This window comes from Narcine bancroftii, chromosome 8, assembly GCF_036971445.1.
Source record: "Narcine bancroftii isolate sNarBan1 chromosome 8, sNarBan1.hap1, whole genome shotgun sequence".
NCBI lineage: Eukaryota > Metazoa > Chordata > Chondrichthyes > Torpediniformes > Narcinidae > Narcine > Narcine bancroftii.
Window position 1 is genome coordinate 66372642 of NC_091476.1, and position 22749 is coordinate 66395390.

Here is a 22749-nt window from a genome sequence, read left to right on the forward strand (position 1 = left end):
ACCCTTGCAAGGGACTGGGTGGGAGAGAAAGGGTGGGAATACTTGCAGGGGACTGGGTGGGAGATAAGGGAATGAAATCCTTGCAGGTGACTGGGTGGGAGGGATTCCTTGCAGGGGACTGGGTGGGAGCGAAGAGGGATGGAATCCTTGCAGGGGACAGGTTGGGAGAGAAGGGGAGGGATTCTTGCAGGGTACTGAGTTGGAGAGAGTGGAGGGAATCCTTGCTGGGGACTGGGTGAGAAAGAAGGGTAGGGAGTCCTTGTAGGGGACTGGGTGGGATAGAAGGGTGAGGGAATCCTTTCTTGGGGCTGGGCGGGAGAGAACGGGATGGAATCCTTGCAGGGGACTGGGTGGGAGGGAATCCTTGCAGGTGGCTGGGCGGGAGAGAAGGCGAGAGAATCCTTGTAGGGCACTGGGTGCAAGAGAGGGGAATGGAATCCTTCCAGGGGAATGGGTGGGAGAGAAGGGGAGGGAATCCTTGCAGGGGACTGGGTTAGAGGGAAGGGGATGGAATCCTTGCAGGGGACTGGGTGGGAGAGAAAGGGACGGAATCCTTGCAAGGGACTGGGTGGGAGGGAATACTTGGATGGGACTGGGCGGGAGAGAAGAAGAGGGAATCCTTGCAGGGGACTGGGTGGGAGGGAATCCTTGCAGGGAACGAGACGGGAGAGAAGTGGAGGGAATCCTTGCAGGGGACTGGGTGCAAGAGAAGGTAATGGAATCCTTCCAGGGGAATGGGTGGGAGGGAATCCTTGCAGGGGGCTGGGCGGGAAAGAAGTGGAGGGAATCCTTGCAGGGGACTGGGTGAAAGAGAAGAGAATGAAATCCTTCCAAGGGAATGAGTGGGAGAGAAGAGAAGGGAATCCTTGCAGGGGACTGGGTGGGAGGGAAGGGGATGGAATCTTTGCAGGGGACTGGGTGGGAGGGAAAGGGAGGGAATTCTTGCAAGGGACTGGTTGCGAGAGAAGGGGAGGGAATCCTTGCAGGGGACTGGCTGGGAGAGAAGGGGGGAGGGAATCCTTGCAGGGGACTGAGTGGGAGATAAGGTGGAGGGAATCCTTGCAGGGGACTGGGTGGAGGGAATCCTTGCAGGGGACTGAGCGGCAGAGAAGTGGAGGGAATTCTAGCAGGGGACTGGATGCAAGAGAAGGGAAATGAATCTTTGCAGGGGACTGGGAGGGAGGGAATCCTTGCAGGGACTGGACGAGATAGAAGGGGAGGGCATCCTTGCAGGGGACTGGGTGGGAGAGAAGGGGGGATGAAACCCTTGTAAGGCACTGGGTGGGAGAGTAAAGGGAGGGAATCCTTGCATGGGACTGGGTGGGAGGAAATCCTTGCAGGGAACTGGGTTGGAGAGAAGAGGAGGGAATCCTTGCAGGGGACTGGGTGCAAGAGAAGGGGAGAGGGAATCCTTGCAGGGGACTGGGTGGGGGGAAATCCTTGCAGGGGACTAGGCGGGAGAGAAGTGGAGGGAATCCTTGAAGGGGATTGGGTGGGAGAGAAGGGGTGATGGAACCCCTGCAAGGGACTGGGTGGGAGAGAAAGGGAGGGAATCCTTGCAGGGGACTGGGTTGGAGAGAAGGGGAGGGAATCCTTTCATTGGACTGGGCAGGAGAGAAGGTGATGGAATCCTTGCAGGGGACTGGGTGGGAGGGAATTCTTGCAGTGGACTGGGTGGGAGGGAAGGGGATGGAATCCTTGCAGGGGACTGGGTGGGAGGGAACACTTGCAGGGGACTGGGCGGGAGAGAAGTGGAGGGAGTCCTTGCAGGGGACTGGGTGCAAGAGAAGAGAATGAAATCCTTCCAAGGGAATGAGTGGGAGAGAAGAGAAGGGAATGCTTGCAGTGGACTGGGTGGGAGAGAAGGGGAGATGGAACCCTGGCAAGGGACTGGATGGGAGAGAAAGGGGAGGGAATCCTTGCAGGGGACTGGGCGGGAGAGAAGTGGAGGGAATCCTTACAGGGGACTGGGTGCAAGAGAAGGGAATGGAATCCTTGCAGGGGACTGGCTGGGAGAGAAGGGGGGAGGGAATCCTTGCAGGGGACTGAGTGGGAAACAAGGGGGAGTGAGTCCTTGCAGGGGACTGGGTGGGAGGGAATCCTTGCAGGGGACTGGGCTGGAGAGAAGTGGAGGGAATCCTTGCAGGGGACTGGGTGTAAGAGAAGGGAATGGAATCCTTGCAGGGGACTGGGTGGGAGGGAATCCTTGTAGGGACTGGGCGAGATAGAAGGGGAGGGAATCCTTGCAAGGGATTGGGTGGGGGAGAAGGGGGGATGGAACCCTTGCAAGGGGCTGAGTGGGAGAGAAAGTGGAGGGAATCCTTGCAGGGGACTGGGTGGGGGGAATGGGACAGAATCCTTGCAGGAGACTGGGTGGGAGGGTACACTTGCAGGGGACTGGGCGGGCGAGAAAACGAGGGAATCCTTGCAGGGGACTGGGTGGTAGGGAATCCTTGCAGGGGACTTGGAGGGAGGGAATCCTTGCAGGTGGCTGGGTGGGAGAGAAGTCGAGGGAATCCTTGTAGGGCACTGGGTGCAAGAGAGGGGAATGGAATCCTTCCAGGGGAATGGGTGGGAGAGAAGGGGAGGGAATCCTTGCAGGGGACTGGGTTAGAGGGAAGGGGATGGAATCCTTGCACGTGACTGGGTGGGTTAGAAAGGGACGGAATCCTTGCAGGGGACTGGGTGGGAGGGAATACTTGGAGGGGACTGGGCGGGAGAGAAGAGGAGGGAATCCTTGCAGGGGACTGGGTGGGAGGGAATCCTTGCAGGGGACTAGGCGGCAGAGAAGTGGAGGGAATCCTTGCAGGGGACTGGGTGCAAGAGAAGGGAATGGAATCCTTGCAGGGGACTGGGTGGGAGGGAAGGGGATGGAATCCTTGCAGGGGACTGGTTGGGAGGGAACACTTGCAGGGGACTGGGCGGGAGAGAAGTGGAGGGAGTCCTTGCAGTGGACTGGGTGCAAGAGAAGGGAATGGAATCCTTCTAGGGGAATGGGTGGGAAGGAATCCTTGCAGGGGGCTGGGCACGAAAGAAGTGGAGGGAATCCTTGCAGGGGACTGGGTGGGAGAGAAAGGGAGGGAATCCTTGCAGGAGACTGGGTGGGAGAGAAGGGGAGGGAATCCTTGCAGGGGACGGCTGGGAGAGAAGGGGGGAGGGAATCCTTGCAGGGGACTGAGTGGGAGAGAAGGGGGAAGGAAACCTTGCAGGGGACTGGGTGGGAGGGAACACTTGCAGGGCATTGGGTGGGAAAGAAGAGGAGGGAATGCTTGCAGGGGACTGGGCGGGAGTGAAGTGGAGCGAATCCTTATAGGGGACTGGGTGCAAGAGAAGGGAATGGAATCCTTGCAGGTGACTGGGTGGGAGGGAATACTTACAGGGACTGGGTGGGAGAGAAAGGGGAGGGAATCCTTGCAGGGGAATGGGTGGGAGGGAATGGGAGGGATCCTTGCAGGGGACTGGGTGGGAGGGAAGGGGATGGAATCCTTGAAGGCGACTGGGTGGGAGGGAATCCTTGCAGGGGACTGGGCGGGAGAGAAGGGGAGGGAATCCTTGCAGGGGACTGCGTGCAAGAGAAGGGAATGGAATCATTGCAGGGGACTGGATGGAAGGGAAGGGGATGAAAAACTTGCAGGGGACAGGGTGGGAGAGAAAGGGAGTGAATCCTTGCAGGGGACTGGGTGCGAGGAAAGGGGATGGAATCCTTGCAGGGGACTGGGTGGGAGAGAAGGGGAGCGAATCCTTGCAGGGGACTGGGTGGGAGAGAAGGGGAGGGAATCCTTGCAGGGAACTCGGTGGGAGAGAATCCTTGCAGCGGACTGGGCGGGAGTAAAGTGGAGGGAATCCGTGCAGGGAACTGGGTGGGAGAGAAGGGGAGGGAATCCTTGCAGGGGACTGGGTGGGAGGGAAGGGGATGGAATCCTTGCAGGGGACTGGGTGGGAGGGAACACTTGCAGGGGACTGGGCGGGAGAGAAGTGGAGGGAGTTCTTGCAGGGGACTGTGTGCAAGAGAAGAGAATGAAATCCTTCCAAGGGAATGAGTGGGAGAGAAGAGAAGGGAATGCTTGCAGGGGACTGGGTGGGGGAGAAGGGGAGATGGAACCCTGGCAAGGGACTGGGTGGGAGAGAAAGGGGAGGGAATCCTTGCAGGGGACTGGGTGGGGGGGAATGAGACGGAATCCTTGCAGGGGACTGGGTAGGAGGTAAGGGGATGGAATCCTTGCAGGGGACTGGGTGGGAGGGAACACTTGCAGGGGACTGGGCGGGAGAGAAGTGGAGGGAATCCTTGCAGGGGACTGGGTGCAAGAGAAGGGAATGGAATCCTTGCAGGGGACTGGCTGGGAGAGAAGGGGGGAGGGAATCCTTGCAGGGGACTGAGTGGGAAACAAGGGGGAGTGAGTCCTTGCAGGGGACTGGGTGGGAGGGAATCCTTGCAGGGGACTGGGCGGGAGAGAAGTGGAGGGAATCCTTGCAGGGGACTGGGTGTAAGAGAAGGGAATGGAATCCTTGCATGGGACTGGGTGGGAGGGAATCCTTGTAGGGGACTGAGTGGGAAACAAGGGGAGGGAATCCTTGCAAGGGATTGGGTGGGGGAGAAGGGGGGATGGAACCCTTGCAAGGGACTGAGTGGGAGAGAAAGTGGAGGGAATCATTGCAGGGGACTGGGTGGGGGGAATGGGACAGAATCCTTGCAGGAGACTGGGTGGGAGGGAACACTTGCAGGGGACTGGGCGGGAGAGAAGACGATGGAATCCTTGCAGGGGACTGGGTGGTAGGGAATCCTTGCAGCGGACTGGGTGGGAGGGAATCCTTGCAGGTGACTGGGCGGGAGAGAAGGCGAGGGAATCCTTGTAGGGCACTGGGTGCAAGAGAGGGGAATGGAATCCTTCCAGGGGAATGGGTGGGAGAGAAGGGGAGGGAATCCTTGTAGGGGACTGGGTTATAGGGAAGGGGATGGAATCCTTGCACGGGACTGGGTGGGAGAGAAAGGGACGGAATCCTTGGAAGGGACTGGGTGGGAGGGAATACTTGGAGGGGACTGGGCGGGAGAGAAGAGGAGGGAATCCTTGCAGGGGACTGGGTGGGAGGGAATCCTTGCAGGGGACTAGGCGGGAGAGAAGTGGAGGGAATCCTTGCAGGGGACTGGGTGCAAGAGAAGAGAATGAAATCCTTCCAAGGGAATGAGTGGGAGAGAAGAGAAGGGAATTCTTGCAGGGGACTGGGTGGGAGGGAAGGGGATGGAATCCTTGCAGGGGACTGGGTGGGAGGGAACACTTGCAGGGGACTGGGCGGGAGAGAAGTGGAGGGAGTCCTTGCAGGGGACTGGGTGCAAGAGAAGGGAATGGAATCCTTCTTGGGGAATGGGTGGGAAGGAATCCTTGCAGGGGGCTGGGCAGGAAAGAAGTGGAGGGAATCCTTGCAGGGGACTGGGTGGGAGAGAAAGGGAGGGAATACTTGCAGGAGACTGGGTGGGAGAGAAGGGGAGGGAACAGTTGCAGGGGACTGGGTGGGAAAGAAGAGGAGGGAATCCTTGCAAGGGATTGGGTGGGGGAGAAGGGGGATGGAACCCTTGCAAGGGACTGAGTGGGAGAGAAAGTGGAGGGAATCATTCCAGGGGACTGGGTGGGGGGAATGGGACAGAATCCTTGCAGGAGACTGGGTGTGAGGGAACACTTGCAGGGGACTGGGCGGGAGAGAAGACGAGGGAATCCTTGCAGGGGTCTGGGTGGTAGGGAATCCTTGCAGGGGACTGGGTGGGAGGGAATCCTTGCAGGTGGCTGGGCGGGAGAGAAGGCGAGGGAATCCTTGTAGGGCACTGGGTGCAAGAGAGGGGAATGGAATCCTTCCAGGGGAATGGGTGGGAGAGAAGGGGAGGGAATCCTTGCAGGGGACTGGGTTAGAGGGAAGGGGATGGAATCCTTGCAGGGGACTGGGTGGGAGAGAAAGGGACGGAATCCTTGCAAGGGACTGGGTGGGAGGGAATCCTTGCAGGGGACTAGGCGGGACAGAAGTGGAGGGAATCCTTGCAGGGGACTGGGTGAAAGAGAAGAGAATGAAATCCTTCCAAGGGAATGAGTGGGAGAGAAGAGAAGGGAATCCTTGCAGGGGACTGGGTGGGAGAGAAAGGGAGGGAATTCTTGCAGGGGACTGGCTGGGAGAGAAGGGGGGAGGGAATCCTTGCAGGGGACTGAGTGGGAGAGAAGGTGGAGGGAATCCTTGCAGGGGACTGGGTGGGAGGGAATCCTTGCAGGGGACTGAGCGGCAGAGAAGTGGAGGGAATTCTAGCAGGGGACTGGGTGCAAGAGAAGGGAAATGAATCTTTGCAGGGGACTGGGAGGGAGGGAATCCTTGCAGGGACTGGACAAGATAGAAGGGGAGGGAATCCTTGCAGGGGACTGGGTGGGAGAGAAGGGGAGATGAAACCCTTGTAAGGCACTGGGTGGGAGAGAAAAGGGAGGGAATCCTTGCAGGGGACTGGGTGGGAGGGAACACTTGCAGGGGACTGGGCGGGAGAGAAGTGGAGGGAGTCCTTGCAGGGCACTGGGTGGGAGAGAAGGGGGGATGGAACCCTTGCAAGGGACTGGCTGGGAGAGAAAGGGTGGGAATCCTTGCAGGGGACTGGGTGGGAGATGAGGGAATGGAATCCTTGCAGGGGACTGGGAGGGAGGGAAGGCGAGGACTGGGTGGGAGCGAAGAGGGATGGAATCCTTGCAGGGGACAGGGTGGGAGAGAAGGGGAGAGATTCTTGCAGGGGACTGGGTGGGAGAGAAGGGGGAGGGAATCCTTTCATGGGGCTGGGCGGGAGAGAAGGGGATGGAATCCTTGCAGGGGACTGGGTGGGAGGGAATCCTTGCAGGTGACTGGGCGGGAGAGAAGGCGAGCGAATCCTTGTAGGGCACTGGGTGCAAGAGAGGGGAATGGAATCCTTCCAGGGGAATGGGTGGGAGGGAATCCTTGAAGGGGGCTGGGCGGGAAAGAAGTGGAGGGAATACTTGTAGGGGAATGGGTGAAAGAGAAGAGAATGAAATCCTTCCAAGGGAATGAGTGGGAGAGAAGAGAAGGGAATTCTTGCAGGGGACTGGGTGGGAGGGAAGGGGATGGAATCCTTGCAGGGGACTGGGTGGGAGGGAACACTTGCAGGGGACTGGGCGGGAGAGAAGTGGAGGGAGTCCTTGCAGGGGACTGGGTGCAAGAGAAGGGAATGGAATCCTTCTATGGGAATGGGTGGGAAGGAATCCTTGCAGGGGGCTGTGTGGGAGAGAAGGGGAGGGAATCCTTGCAGGGGACTGGCTGGGAGAGAAGGGGGGAGGGAATCCTTGCAGGGGACTGAGTGGGAGAGAAGGGCGAAGGAATCCTTCCAGGGGACTGGGTGGGAGGGAACACTTGCAGGGGACTGGGTGGGAAAGAAGAGGAGGGAATCCTTGCAGGCGACTGGGCGGGAGTGAAGTGGAGGGAATCCTTACAGGGGACTGGGTGCAAGAGAAGGGAATGGTATCCTTGCAGGTGACTGGGTGGGAGGGAATACTTACAGGGACTGGGTGGGAGAGAAAGGGGAGGGAATCCTTGCAGGGGACTGGGTGGGAGGGAATGGGAGGGAATCCTTGCAGGGGACTGGGTGGGAGGGAAGTGGATGGAATCCTTGAAGGCGACTGGGTGGGAGGGAATCCTTGCAGGGGACTGGGCGGGAGAGAAGGGGAGGGAATCCTTGCAGGGGACTGGGTTTAAGAGAAGGGAATGGAATCATTGCAGGGGACTGGATGGAAGGGAAGGGGATGAAAAACTTGCAGGGGACTGGGTGGGAGAGAAAGGGAGTGAATCCTTGCAGGGGACTGGGTGGGAGGAAAGGGGATGGAATCCTTGCAGGGGACTGGGTGGGAGAGAAGGGGAGCGAATCCTTGCAGGGGACTGGGTGGGAGAGAAGGGGAGGGAATCCTTGCAGGGAACTGGGTGGGAGGGAATCCTTGCAGCGGACTGGGCGGGAGTGAAGTGGAGGGAATCCTTGCAGGGGACTTGGTGCAAGAGAAGGGAATGGAATCCTTGCAGGGGACTGGGTGGGAGGGAATCCTTGCAGGGACTGTGTGGGAGGGAATGGGACGGAATCCTTGCAGGGGACAGGGTGGGAAGGAAGGGGATGGAATCCTTGCAGGGGACTGGGTGGGCGAGAAGGGGAGCGAATCCTTGCAGTGGACTGGGTGGGAGAGAAGGGGAGGGAATCCTTGCAGGGGACAGGGTGGGAGAGAAGGGGGAGGGAATCCTTTCATTCGACTGGGCAGGAGAGAAGGGGATGGAATCCTTGCAGGGGACAGGGAGGGAGGGAATTCTTGCAGGGGACTGGGCGGGAGAAAAGGGGTGGGAATCCTTTCCGGGGACTGGGTGCAACAGAAGGGAATGGAATCCTTCCAGGGGACTGGGTGCAAGAGAAGGGGGGAGGGAATCCTTGCAGGGGACTGAGTGGGAGAGAATGTGGAGGGAATCCTTGCAGGGGACTGGGTGGGAGGGAATCCTTGCAGGGGACTGGGTGGGAGGGAATCCTTGCAGGGGACTGGCTGGGAGAGAAGGGGGGAGGGAATCCTTGCAGGGGACTGAGTGGGAGAGAAGGTGGAGGGAATCCTTGCAGGGGACTGGGTGGGAGGGAATCCTTGCAGGGGACTGAGCGGGAGAGAAGTGGAGGGAATTCTAGCAGGGGACTGGGTGCAAGAGAAGGGAAATGAATCTTTCCAGGGGACTGGGAGGGAGGGAATCCTTGCAGGGACTGGACGAGATAGAAGGGGAGGGAATCCTTGCAGGGGACTGGGTGCGAGAGAAGGGGAGGGAATCCTTGCAGGGGACTGGCTGGGAGAGAAGTGGGGAGGGAATCCTTGCAGGGGACTGAATGGGAGAGAAGGTGGAGGGAATCCTTGCAGGGGACTGGGTGGGAGGGAATCCTTGCAGGGGACTGAGCGGGAGAGAAGTGGAGGGAATTCTAGCATGGGACTGGGTGCAAGAGAAGGGAAATGAATCTTTGCAGGGGACTGGGAGGGAGGGAATCCTTGCAGGGACTGGACGAGATAGAAGGGGAGGGAATCCTTGCAGGGGACTGGGCGGGAGTGAAGTGGAGGGAATCCTTACAGGGGACTGGGTGCAAGAGAAGGGAATGGAATCCTTGCAGGTGACTGGGTGGGAGGGAATACTTACAGGGACTGGGTGGGAGAGAAAGGGGAGGGAATCCTTGCAGGGGACTGGGTGGGAGGGAATGGGAGGGAATCCTTGCAGGGGACTGGGTGGGAGGTAAGGGGATGGAATCCTTGAAGGCGACTGGGTGGGAGGGAATCCTTGCAGGGGACTGGGCGGGAGAGAAGGGGAGGGAATCCTTGCAGGGGACTGGGTTTAAGAGATGGGAATGGAATCATTGCAGGGGACTGGATGGAAGGGAAGGGGATGAAAAACTTGCAGGGGACTGGGTGGGAGAGAAAGGGAGTGAATCCTTCTTGGGGAATGGGTGGGAAGGAATCCTTGCAGGGGGCTGGGCAGGAAAGAAGTGGAGGGAATCCTTGCAGGGGACTGGGTGGGAGAGAAAGGGAGGGAATACTTGCAGGAGACTGGGTGGGAGAGAAGGGGAGGGAATCCTTTCAGGGGACTGGCTGGGAGAGAAGGGGGGAGGGAATCCTTGCAGGGGACTGAGTGGGAGAGAAGGGGGAAGGAATCCTTGCAGGGGACTGGGTGGGAGGGAACAGTTGCAGGGGACTGGGTGGGAAAGAAGAGGAGGGAATCCTTGCAAGGGATTGGGTGGGGGAGAAGGGGGATGGAACCCTTGCAAGGGACTGAGTGGGAGAGAAAGTGGAGGGAATCATTCCAGGGGACTGGGTGGGGGGAATGGGACAGAATCCTTGCAGGAGACTGGGTGTGAGGGAACACTTGCAGGGGACTGGGCGGGAGAGAAGACGAGGGAATCCTTGCAGGGGTCTGGGTGGTAGGGAATCCTTGCAGGGGACTGGGTGGGAGGGAATCCTTGCAGGTGGCTGGGCGGGAGAGAAGGCGAGGGAATCCTTGTAGGGCACTGGGTGCAAGAGAGGGGAATGGAATCCTTCCAGGGGAATGGGTGGGAGAGAAGGGGAGGGAATCCTTGCAGGGGACTGGGTTAGAGGGAAGGGGATGGAATCCTTGCAGGGGACTGGGTGGGAGAGAAAGGGACGGAATCCTTGCAAGGGACTGGGTGGGAGGGAATCCTTGCAGGGGACTAGGCGGGACAGAAGTGGAGGGAATCCTTGCAGGGGACTGGGTGAAAGAGAAGAGAATGAAATCCTTCCAAGGGAATGAGTGGGAGAGAAGAGAAGGGAATCCTTGCAGGGGACTGGGTGGGAGAGAAAGGGAGGGAATTCTTGCAGGGGACTGGCTGGGAGAGAAGGGGGGAGGGAATCCTTGCAGGGGACTGAGTGGGAGAGAAGGTGGAGGGAATCCTTGCAGGGGACTGGGTGGGAGGGAATCCTTGCAGGGGACTGAGCGGCAGAGAAGTGGAGGGAATTCTAGCAGGGGACTGGGTGCAAGAGAAGGGAAATGAATCTTTGCAGGGGACTGGGAGGGAGAGAAGGGGGGATGAAACCCTTGTAAGGCACTGGGTGGGAGAGAAAAGGGAGGGAATCCTTGCAGGGGACTGGGTGGGAGGGAACACTTGCAGGGGACTGGGCGGGAGAGAAGTGGAGGGAGTCCTTGCAGGGCACTGGGTGGGAGAGAAGGGGGGGATGGAACCCTTGCAAGGGACTGGGTGGGAGAGAAAGGGTGGGAATCCTTGCAGGGGACTGGGTGGGAGATGAGGGAATGGAATCCTTGCAGGGGACTGGGAGGGAGGGAAGGCGAGGACTGGGTGGGAGCGAAGAGGGATGGAATCCTTGCAGGGGACAGGGTGGGAGAGAAGGGGAGAGATTCTTGCAGGGGACTGGGTGGGAGAGAAGGGGGAGGGAATCCTTTCATGGGGCTGGGCGGGAGAGAAGGGGATGGAATCCTTGCAGGGGACTGGGTGGGAGGGAATCCTTGCAGGTGACTGGGCGGGAGAGAAGGCGAGCGAATCCTTGTAGGGCACTGGGTGCAAGAGAGGGGAATGGAATCCTTCCAGGGGAATGGGTGGGAGGGAATCCTTGAAGGGGGCTGGGCGGGAAAGAAGTGGAGGGAATACTTGTAGGGGAATGGGTGAAAGAGAAGAGAATGAAATCCTTCCAAGGGAATGAGTGGGAGAGAAGAGAAGGGAATTCTTGCAGGGGACTGGGTGGGAGGGAAGGGGATGGAATCCTTGCAGGGGACTGGGTGGGAGGGAACACTTGCAGGGGACTGGGCGGGAGAGAAGTGGAGGGAGTCCTTGCAGGGGACTGGGTGCAAGAGAAGGGAATGGAATCCTTCTAGGGGAATGGGTGGGAAGGAATCCTTGCAGGGGGCTGTGTGGGAGAGAAGGGGAGGGAATCCTTGCAGGGGACTGGCTGGGAGAGAAGGGGGGAGGGAATCCTTGCAGGGGACTGAGTGGGAGAGAAGGGCGAAGGAATCCTTGCAGGGGACTGGGTGGGAGGGAACACTTGCAGGGCACTGGGTGGGAAAGAAGAGGAGGGAATCCTTGCAGGCGACTGGGCGGGAGTGAAGTGGAGGGAATCCTTACAGGGGACTGGGTGCAAGAGAAGGGAATGGTATCCTTGCAGGTGACTGGGTGGGAGGGAATACTTACAGGGACTGGGTGGGAGAGAAAGGGGAGGGAATCCTTGCAGGGGACTGGGTGGGAGGGAATGGGAGGGAATCCTTGCAGGGGACTGGGTGGGAGGGAAGTGGATGGAATCCTTGAAGGCGACTGGGTGGGAGGGAATCCTTGCAGGGGACTGGGCGGGAGAGAAGGGGAGGGAATCCTTGCAGGGGACTGGGTTTAAGAGAAGGGAATGGAATCATTGCAGGGGACTGGATGGAAGGGAAGGGGATGAAAAACTTGCAGGGGACTGGGTGGGAGAGAAAGGGAGTGAATCCTTGCAGGGGACTGGGTGGGAGGAAAGGGGATGGAATCCTTGCAGGGGACTGGGTGGGAGAGAAGGGGAGCGAATCCTTGCAGGGGACTGGGTGGGAGAGAAGGGGAGGGAATCCTTGCAGGGAACTGGGTGGGAGGGAATCCTTGCAGCGGACTGGGCGGGAGTGAAGTGGAGGGAATCCTTGCAGGGGACTTGGTGCAAGAGAAGGGAATGGAATCCTTGCAGGGGACTGGGTGGGAGGGAATCCTTGCAGGGACTGTGTGGGAGGGAATGGGACGGAATCCTTGCAGGGGACAGGGTGGGAAGGAAGGGGATGGAATCCTTGCAGGGGACTGGGTGGGCGAGAAGGGGAGCGAATCCTTGCAGTGGACTGGGTGGGAGAGAAGGGGAGGGAATCCTTGCAGGGGACAGGGTGGGAGAGAAGGGGGAGGGAATCCTTTCATTCGACTGGGCAGGAGAGAAGGGGATGGAATCCTTGCAGGGGACAGGGAGGGAGGGAATTCTTGCAGGGGACTGGGCGGTAGAAAAGGGGTGGGAATCCTTTCCGGGGACTGGGTGCAACAGAAGGGAATGGAATCCTTCCAGGGGACTGGGTGCAAGAGAAGGGGGGAGGGAATCCTTGCAGGGGACTGAGTGGGAGAGAATGTGGAGGGAATCCTTGCAGGGGACTGGGTGGGAGGGAATCCTTGCAGGGGACTGGGTGGGAGGGAATCCTTGCAGGGGACTGGCTGGGAGAGAAGGGGGGAGGGAATCCTTGCAGGGGACTGAGTGGGAGAGAAGGTGGAGGGAATCCTTGCAGGGGACTGGGTGGGAGGGAATCCTTGCAGGGGACTGAGCGGGAGAGAAGTGGAGGGAATTCTAGCAGGGGACTGGGTGCAAGAGAAGGGAAATGAATCTTTCCAGGGGACTGGGAGGGAGGGAATCCTTGCAGGGACTGGACGAGATAGAAGGGGAGGGAATCCTTGCAGGGGACTGGGTGCGAGAGAAGGGGAGGGAATCCTTGCAGGGGACTGGCTGGGAGAGAAGTGGGGAGGGAATCCTTGCAGGGGACTGAATGGGAGAGAAGGTGGAGGGAATCCTTGCAGGGGACTGGGTGGGAGGGAATCCTTGCAGGGGACTGAGCGGGAGAGAAGTGGAGGGAATTCTAGCATGGGACTGGGTGCAAGAGAAGGGAAATGAATCTTTGCAGGGGACTGGGAGGGAGGGAATCCTTGCAGGGACTGGACGAGATAGAAGGGGAGGGAATCCTTGCAGGGGACTGGGCGGGAGTGAAGTGGAGGGAATCCTTACAGGGGACTGGGTGCAAGAGAAGGGAATGGAATCCTTGCAGGTGACTGGGTGGGAGGGAATACTTACAGGGACTGGGTGGGAGAGAAAGGGGAGGGAATCCTTGCAGGGGACTGGGTGGGAGGGAATGGGAGGGAATCCTTGCAGGGGACTGGGTGGGAGGTAAGGGGATGGAATCCTTGAAGGCGACTGGGTGGGAGGGAATCCTTGCAGGGGACTGGGCGGGAGAGAAGGGGAGGGAATCCTTGCAGGGGACTGGGTTTAAGAGATGGGAATGGAATCATTGCAGGGGACTGGATGGAAGGGAAGGGGATGAAAAACTTGCAGGGGACTGGGTGGGAGAGAAAGGGAGTGAATCCTTGCAGGGGACTGGGTGGGAGGAAAGGGGATGGAATCCTTGCAGGGGACTGGGTGGGAGAGAAGGGGAGCGAATCCTTGCAGGGGACTGGGTGGGAGAGAAGGGGAGGGAATCCTTGCAGGGAACTGGGTGGGAGGGAATCCTTGCAGCGGACTGGGCGGGAGTGAAGTGGAGGGAATCCTTGCAGGGGACTTGGTGCAAGAGAAGGGAATGGAATCCTTGCAGGGGACTGGGTGGGAGGGAATCCTTGCAGGGACTGTGTGGGAGGGAATGGGACGGAATCCTTGCAGGGGACAGGGTGGGAAGGAAGGGGATGGAATCCTTGCAGGGGACTGGGTGGGCGAGAAGGGGAGCGAATCCTTGCAGTGGACTGGGTGGGAGAGAAGGGGAGGGAATCCTTGCAGGGGACAGGGTGGGAGAGAAGGGGGAGGGAATCCTTTCATTCGACTGGGCAGGAGAGAAGGGGATGGAATCCTTGCAGGGGACAGGGAGGGAGGGAATTCTTGCAGGGGACTGGGCGGGAGAAAAGGGGTGGGAATCCTTTCCGGGGACTGGGTGCAACAGAAGGGAATGGAATCCTTCCAGGGGACTGGGTGCAAGAGAAGGGGGGAGGGAATCCTTGCAGGGGACTGAGTGGGAGAGAATGTGGAGGGAATCCTTGCAGGGGACTGGGTGGGAGGTAATCCTTGCAGGGGACTGGGTGGGAGGGAATCCTTGCAGGGGACTGGCTGGGAGAGAAGGGGGGAGGGAATCCTTGCAGGGGACTGAGTGGGAGAGAAGGTGGAGGGAATCCTTGCAGGGGACTGGGTGGGAGGGAATCCTTGCAGGGGACTGAGCGGGAGAGAAGTGGAGGGAATTCTAGCAGGGGACTGGGTGCAAGAGAAGGGAAATGAATCTTTCCAGGGGACTGGGAGGGAGGGAATCCTTGCAGGGACTGGACGAGATAGAAGGGGAGGGAATCCTTGCAGGGGACTGGGTGCGAGAGAAGGGGAGGGAATCCTTGCAGGGGACTGGCTGGGAGAGAAGTGGGGAGGGAATCCTTGCAGGGGACTGAATGGGAGAGAAGGTGGAGGGAATCCTTGCAGGGGACTGGGTGGGAGGGAATCCTTGCAGGGGACTGAGCGGGAGAGAAGTGGAGGGAATTCTAGCATGGGACTGGGTGCAAGAGAAGGGAAATGAATCTTTCCAGGGGACTGGGAGGGAGGGAATCCTTGCAGGGACTGGACGAGATAGAAGGGGAGGGAATCCTTGCAGGGGACTGGGCGGGAGTGAAGTGGAGGGAATCCTTACAGGGGACTGGGTGCAAGAGAAGGGAATGGAATCCTTGCAGGTGACTGGGTGGGAGGGAATACTTACAGGGACTGGGTGGGAGAGAAAGGGGAGGGAATCCTTGCAGGGGACTGGGTGGGAGGGAATGGGAGGGAATCCTTGCAGGGGACTGGGTGGGAGGTAAGGGGATGGAATCCTTGAAGGCGACTGGGTGGGAGGGAATCCTTGCAGGGGACTGGGCGGGAGAGAAGGGGAGGGAATCCTTGCAGGGGACTGGGTTTAAGAGATGGGAATGGAATCATTGCAGGGGACTGGATGGAAGGGAAGGGGATGAAAAACTTGCAGGGGACTGGGTGGGAGAGAAAGGGAGTGAATCCTTGCAGGGGACTGGGTGGGAGGAAAGGGGATGGAATCCTTGCAGGGGACTGGGTGGGAGAGAAGGGGAGCGAATCCTTGCAGGGGACTGGGTGGGAGAGAAGGGGAGGGAATCCTTGCAGAGAACTGGGTGGGAGGGAATCCTTGCAGTGGACTGGGCGGGAGTAAAGTGGAGGGAATCCTTGCAGGGAACTGGGTGGGAGAGAAGGGGAGGGAATTCTTGCAGGGAACAGGGTGGGAGAGAAGGTGGAGGGAATCCTTGCAGGGGACTGGGTGGGAGGGAATCCTTGCAGCGGACTGGGCGGGAGTGAAGTGGAGGGAATCCTTGCAGGGGACTTGGTGCAAGAGAAGGGAATGGAATCCTTGCAGGGGACTGGGTGGGAGGGAATCCTTGCAGGGACTGTGTGGGAGGGAATGGGACGGAATCCTTGCAGGGGACTGGGTGGGAAGGAAGGGGATGGAATCCTTGCAGGGGACTGGGTGGGCGAGAAGGGGAGCGAATCCTTGCAGTGGACTGGGTGGGAGAGAAGGGGAGGGAATCCTTGCAGGGGACAGGGTGGGAGAGAAGGGGGAGGGAATCCTTTCATTCGACTGGGCAGGAGAGAAGGGGATGGAATCCTTGCAGTGGACTGGGTGGGGGGGAATGAGACGGAATCCTTGCAGGGGACTGGGTGGGAGGTAAGGGGATGGAATCCTTGCAGGGGACTGGGTGGGAGGGAACACTTGCAGGGGACTGGGCGGGAGAGAAGTGGAGGGAATCCTTGCAGGGGACTGGGTGCAAGAGAAGGGAATGGAATCCTTGCAGGGGACTGGCTGGGAGAGAAGGGGGGAGGGAATCCTTGCAGGGGACTGAGTGGGAAACAAGGGGGAGTGAGTCCTTGCAGGGGACTGGGTGGGAGGGAATCCTTGTAGGGACTGGGCGAAATAGAAGGGGAGGGAATCCTTGCAAGGGATTGGGTGGGGGAGAAGGGGAGATGGAACCCTTGCAAGGGACTGAGTGGGAGAGAAAGTGGAGGGAATCATTGCAGGGGACTGGGTGGGGGGAATGGGACAGAATCCTTGCAGGAGACTGGGTGTGAGGGAACACTTGCAGGGGACTGGGCGGGAGAGAAGACGAGGGAATCCTTGCAGGGGACTGGGTGGTAGGGAATCCTTGCAGGGGACTGGGTGGGAGGGAATCCTTGCAGGTGGCTGGGCGGGAGAGAAGGCGAGGGAATCCTTGTAGGGCACTGGGTGTAAGAGAGGGGAATGGAATCCTTCCAGGGGAATGGGTGGGATAGAAGGGGAGGGAATCCTTGCAGGGGACTGGGTTAGAGGGAAGGGGACGGAATCCTTGCAAGGGACTGGGCGGGAGGGAATACTTGGAGGGGACTGAGCGGGAGACAAGAGGAGGGAATCCTTGCAGGGGACTGGGTGGGAGGGAATCCTTGCAGGGGACTAGGCGGGACAGAAGTGGAGGGAATCCTTGCAGGGGACTGGGTGAAAGAGAAGAGAATGAAATCCTTCCAAGGGAATGAGTGGGAGAGAAGAGAAGGGAATCCTTGCAGGGGACTGGGTGGGAGGGAAGGGGATGGAATCTTTGCAGGGGACTGGGTGGGAGAGAAAGGGAGGGAATTCTTGCAAGGGACTGGGTGTGAGAGAATCCTTTCAGGGGACTGGCTGGGAGAGAAGTGGGGAGGGAATCCTTGCAAGGGACTGAGTGGGAGAGAAGGTGGAGGGAATCCTTGCAGGGGACTGGGTGGGAGGGAATCCTTGCAGGGGACTGAGCGGGAGAGAAGTGGAGGGAATTCTAGCAGGGGACTGGGTGCAAGAGAAGGGAAATGAATCTTTGCAGGGGACTGGGAGGGAGGGAATCCTTGCAGGGACTGGACGAGATAGAAGGGGAGGGAATCCTTGCAGGGGACTGGGTGGGAGAGAAGGGGGTATGAAACCCTTGTAAGGCACTGGGTGGGAGAGAAAGGGGAGGGAATCCTTGCATGGGACTGGGTGGGAGGAAATCCTTGCAGGGAACTGGGCTGGAGAGAAGAGGAGGGAATCCTTGCAGGGGACTGGGTGCAAGAGAAGGGGGGAGGGAATCCTTGCAGGGGACTTGGTGGGGGGAAATCCTTGCAGGGGACTAGGCGGGAGAGAAGTGGAGGGAATCCTTGAAGGGGATTGGGTGGGAGAGAAGGGGTGATGGAACCCTTGCAAGGGACTGGGTGGGAGAGAAAGGGAGGGAATCCTTGCAGGGGACTGGGTTGGAGAGAAGGGGGTGGGAATCCTTGCAGTAAACTGGGCATGAGAGAATGGAATCCTTCCAAGGGAATGGGTGGGAGAGAAGGGGAGGGAATCCTTTCATTGGACTGGGCAGGAGAGAAGGGGATGGAATCCTTGCAGGGGACTGGGTGGGAGGGAATTCTTGCAGGGGACTGGGTGGGAGGTAAGGGGATGGTCTCCTTGCAGGGGACTGGGTGGGAGGGAACACTTGCAGGGGACTTGACGGGAGAGAAGTGGAGGGAGTCCTTGCAGGGCACTGGGTTGGAGAGAAGGGGGTGGGAATCCTTGCAGTAAACTGGGCATGAGAGAAGGCGAGGGAATCCTTGCAGGGGACTGGGTGGGAGAGAAGGGGGGATGGAACCCTTGCAAGGGACTGGGTGGGAGAGAAAGGGTGGGAATCCTTGCAGGGGACTGGGTGAGAGATGAGGGAATGGAATCCTTGCAGGGGACTGGGAGGGAGGGAAGGCGAGGGATTCCTTGCAGGGGACTGGGTGGGAGCGAAGAGGGATGGAATCCTTGCAGGGGACAGGGTGGGAGAGAAGGGGAGGGAATCCTTGCAGGGGACTGGGTTATAGGGAAGGGGATGGAATCATTTCACGGGACTGGGTGGGAGAGAAAGGGACGGAATCCTTGCAAGGGACTGGGTGAGAGGGAATACTTGGAGGGGACTGGGCGGGAGAGAAGAGGAGGGAATTCTTGCAGGGGACTGGGTGGGAGGGAATCCTTGAAGGGGACTAGGCGGGAGAGAAGTGGAGGGAATCCTTGCAGGGGACTGGGTGCAAGAGAAGGGAATGGAATCCTTCCAGGGGAATGGGTGGGAGGGAATCCTTGAAGGGGGCTGGGCGGGAAAGAAGTGGATGGAATACTTGTAGGGGAATGGGTGAAAGAGAAGAGAATGAAATCCTTCCAAGGGAATGAGTGGGAGAGAAGAGAAGGGAATTCTTGCAGGGGACTGGGTGGGAGGGAAGGGGATGGAATCCTTGCAGGGGACTGGGTGGGAGGGAACACTTGCAGGGGACTGGGCGGGAGAGAAGTGGAGGGAGTCCTTGCAGGGGACTGGGTGCAAGAGAAGGGAATGGAATCCTTCTAGGGGAATGGGTGGGAAGGAATCCTTGCAGGGGGCTGTGTGGGAGAGAAGTGGAGGGAATCCTTGCAGGGGACTGGCTGGGAGAGAAGGGGGGAGGGAATCCTTGCAGGGGACTGAGTGGGAGAGAAGGGGGAAGGAATCCTTCCAGGGGACTGGGTGGGAGGGAACACTTGCAGGGGACTGGGTGGGAAAGAAGAGGAGGGAATCCTTGCAGGGGACTGGGCGGGAGTGAAGTGGAGGGAATCCTTACAGGGGAATGGGTGCAAGAGAAGGGAATGGAATCCTTGCAGGTGACTGGGTGGGAGGGAATACTTACAGGGACTGGGTGGGAGAGAAAGGGGAGGGAATCCTTGCAGGGGACTGGGTGGGAGGGAATGGGAGGGAATCCTTGCAGGGGACTGGGTGGGAGGGTAGTGGATGGAATCCTTGAAGGCGACTGGGTGGGAGGGAATCCTTGCAGGGGACTGGGCGGGAGAGAAGGGGAGGGAATCCTTGCAGGGGACTGGGTGCAAGAGAAGGGAATGGAATCATTGCAGGGGACTGGATGGAAGGGAAGGGGATGAAAAACTTGCAGGGGACTGGGTGGGAGAGAAAGGGAGTGAATCCTTGCAGGGGACTGGGTGGGAGGAAAGGGGATGGAATCCTTGCAGGGGACTGGGTGGGAGAGAAGGGGAGCGAATCCTTGCAGGGGACTGGGTGGGAGAGAAGGGGAGGGAATCCTTGCAGGGAACTGGGTGGGAGGGAATCCTTGCAGCGGACTGGGCGGGAGTAAAGTGGAGGGAATCCTTACAGGGAACTGGGTGGGAGAGAAGGGGAGGGAATTCTTGCAGCGAACAGGGTGGGAGATAAGGGGGAGGGAATCCTTGCAGGGGACTGGGTGGGAGGGAATCCTTGCAGCGGACTGGGCGGGAGTGAAGTGGAGGGAATCCTTGCAGGGGACTAGGTGCAAGAGAAGGGAATGGAATCCTTGCAGGGGACTGGGTGGGAGGGAATCCTTGCAGGGACTGTGTGGGAGGGAATGGGACGGAATCCTTGCAGGGGACTGGGTGGGAAGGAAGGGAATGGAATCCTTGCAGGGGACTGGGTGGGCGAGAAGGGGAGGGAATCCTTGTAGGGCACTGGGTGCAAGAGAGGGGAATGGAATCGTACCAGGGGAATGGGTGGGAGAGAAGGGAAGGGAATCCTTGCAGGGGACTGGGTTAGAGGGAAGGGGATGGAATCCTTGCACGGGACTGGGTGGGAGAGAAAGGTACGGAATCCTTGCAAGGGACTGGGTGGGATGGAATACTTGCAGGGGGCTGGGCGGGAAAGAAGTGGAGGGAATCCTTGCAGGGGACTGGGTGAAAGACAAGAGAATGAAATCCTTCCAAGGGAATGAGTGGGAGAGAAGAGAAGGGAATTCTTGCAGGGGACTGGGTGGGAGGGAAGGGGATGGTATCTTTGCAGGGGACTGGGTGGGAGGGAAAGGGAGGGAATTCTTGCAAGGGACTGGGTGCGAGAGAAGGGGAGGGAATCCTTGCAGGGGACTGGCTGGGAGAGAAGGGGGGAGGGAATCCTTGCAGGGGACTGAGTGGGAGAGAAGGTGGAGGGAATCCTTGCAGGGGACTGGGTGGGAGGGAATCCTTGCAGGGGACTGAGCGGCAGAGAAGTGGAGGGAATTCTAGCAGGGGACTGGGTGCAAGAGAAGGGAAATGAATCTTTGCAGGGGACTGGGAGGGAGGGAATCCTTGCAGGGACTGGACGAGATAGAAGGGGAGGGAATCCTTGCAGGGGACTGGGTGGGAGAGAAGGGGGGATGAAACCCTTGTAAGGCACTGGGTGGGAGAGAAAAGGGAGGGAATCCTTGCATGGGACTGGGTGGGAGGAAATCCTTGCAGGGAACTGGGTTGGAGAGAAGAGGAGGGAATCCTTGCAGGGGACTGGGTGCAAGAGAAGGGGAGAGGGAATCCTTGCAGGGGACTGGGTGGGGGGAAATCCTTGCAGGGGACTAGGCGGGAGAGAAGTGGAGGGAATCCTTGAAGGGGATTGGGTGGGAGAGAAGGGGTGATGGAACCCCTGCAAGGGACTGGGTGGGAGAGAAAGGGAGGGAATCCTTGCAGGGGACTGGGTTGGAGAGAAGGGGGTGGGAATCCTTGCAGTAAACTGGGCATGAGAGAATGGAATCCTTCCAAGGGAATGGGTGGGAGAGAAGGGGAGGGAATCCTTTCATTGGACTGGGCAGGAGAGAAGGTGATGGAATCCTTGCAGGGGACTGGGTGGGAGGGAATTCTTGCAGGGGACTGGGTGGGAGGGAAGGGGATGGAATCCTTGCAGGGGACTGGGTGGGAGGGAACACTTGCAGGGGACTGGGCGGGAGAGAAGTGGAGGGAGTCCTTGCAGGGGACTGGGTGCAAGAGAAGAGAATGAAATCCTTCCAAGGGAATGAGTGGGAGAGAAGAGAAGGGAATGTTTGCAGTGGACTGGGTGGGAGGGAAGGGGATGGAATCCTTGCAGGGGACTGGGTGGGAGAGAAGTGGAGGGAATATTTACAGGGGACTGGGTGCAAGAGAAGGGAATGGAATCCTTGCAGGGGACTGGCTGGGAGAGAAGGGGGGAGGGAATCCTTGCAGGGGACTGGGTGGGAGAGAAGTGGAGGGAATATTTACAGGGGACTGGGTGCAAGAGAAGGGAATGGAATCCTTGCAGGGGACTGGCTGGGAGAGAAGGGGGGAGGGAATCCTTGCAGGGGACTGAGTGGGAAACAAGGGGGAGTGAGTCCTTGCAGGGGACTGGGTGGGAGGGAATCCTTGCAGGGGACTGGGCGGGAGAGAAGTGGAGGGAATCCTTGCAGAGGACTGGGTGTAAGAGAAGGGAATGGAATCCTTGCAGGGGACTGGGTGGGAGGGAATCCTTGTAGGGACTGGGCGAGATAGAATGGGAGGGAATCCTTGCAAGGGATTGGGTGTGGGAGAAGGGGGGATGGAACCCTTGCAAGGGGCTGAGTGGGAGAGAAAGTGGAGGGAATCCTTGCAGGGGACTGGGTGGGGGGAATGGGACAGAATCCTTGCAGGAGACTGGGTGGGAGGGAACACTTGCAGGGGACTGGGCGGGACAGAAGACGAGGGAATCCTTGCAGGGGACTGGGTGGGAGAGAAGGGGAGGGTATCCTTGCAGGGGACTTGGTGCAAGAGAAGGGAATGGAATCCTTGCAGGGGACTGGGTGGGAGGGAATCCTTGCAGGGAGTGTGTGGGAGGGAATGGGACGGAATCCTTGCAGGGGACTGGGTGGGAAGGAAGGGGATGGAATCCTTGCAGGGGACTGGGTGGGCGAGAAGGGGAGCGAATCCTTGCAGTGGACTGGGTGGGAGAGAAGGGGAGGGAATCCTTGCAGGGGACAGGGTGGGAGAGAAGGGGGAGGGAATCCTTTCATTCGACTGGGCAGGAGAGAAGGGGATGGAATCCTTGCAGTGGACTGGGTGGGGGGGAATGAGACGGAATCCTTGCAGGGGACTGGGTGGGAGGTAAGGGGATGGAATCCTTGCAGGGGACTGGGTGGGAGGGAACACTTGCAGGGGACTGGGCGGGAGAGAAGTGGAGGGAATCCTTGCAGGGGACTGGGTGCAAGAGAAGGGAATGGAATCCTTGCAGGGGACTGGCTGGGAGAGAAGGGGGGTGGGAATCCTTGCAGGGGACTGAGTGGGAAACAAGGGGGAGTGAGTCCTTGCAGGGGACTGGGTGGGAGGGAATCCTTGCAGGGGACTGGGCGGGAGAGAAGTGGAGGGAATCCTTGCAGGGGACTGGGTGTAAGAGAAGGGAATGGAATCCTTGCAGGGGACTGGGTGGGAGGGAATCCTTGTAGGGACTGGGCGAGATAGAAGGGGAGGGAATCCTTGCAAGGGATTGGGTGGGGGAGAAGGGGGGATGGAACCCTTGCAAGGGACTGAGTGGGAGAGAAAGTGGAGGGAATCATTGCAGGGGACTGGGTGGGGGGAATGGGACAGAATCCTTGCAGGAGACTGGGTGTGAGGGAACACTTGCAGGGGACTGGGCGGGAGAGAAGACGAGGGAATCCTTGCAGGGGACTGGGTGGTAGGGAATCCTTGCAGGGGACTGGGTGGGAGGGAATCCTTGCAGGTGGCTGGGCGGGAGATAAGGCGAGGGAA

General features: G+C 59.2%; 1 protein-coding gene across 1 annotated transcript in view; it reads right to left on the minus strand.

Annotated features, from left to right (window-relative positions):
• Positions 1-22749, minus strand: part of LOC138742039 (mucin-2-like) — a 198115-nt gene that overhangs the window by 14356 nt on the left and 161010 nt on the right. The window contains exon 34 of the mRNA XM_069896231.1: positions 43-412. Within this exon, the coding sequence (XP_069752332.1) occupies positions 43-412 (370 nt within the window). The remainder of the gene's footprint in view (positions 1-42; positions 413-22749) is intronic.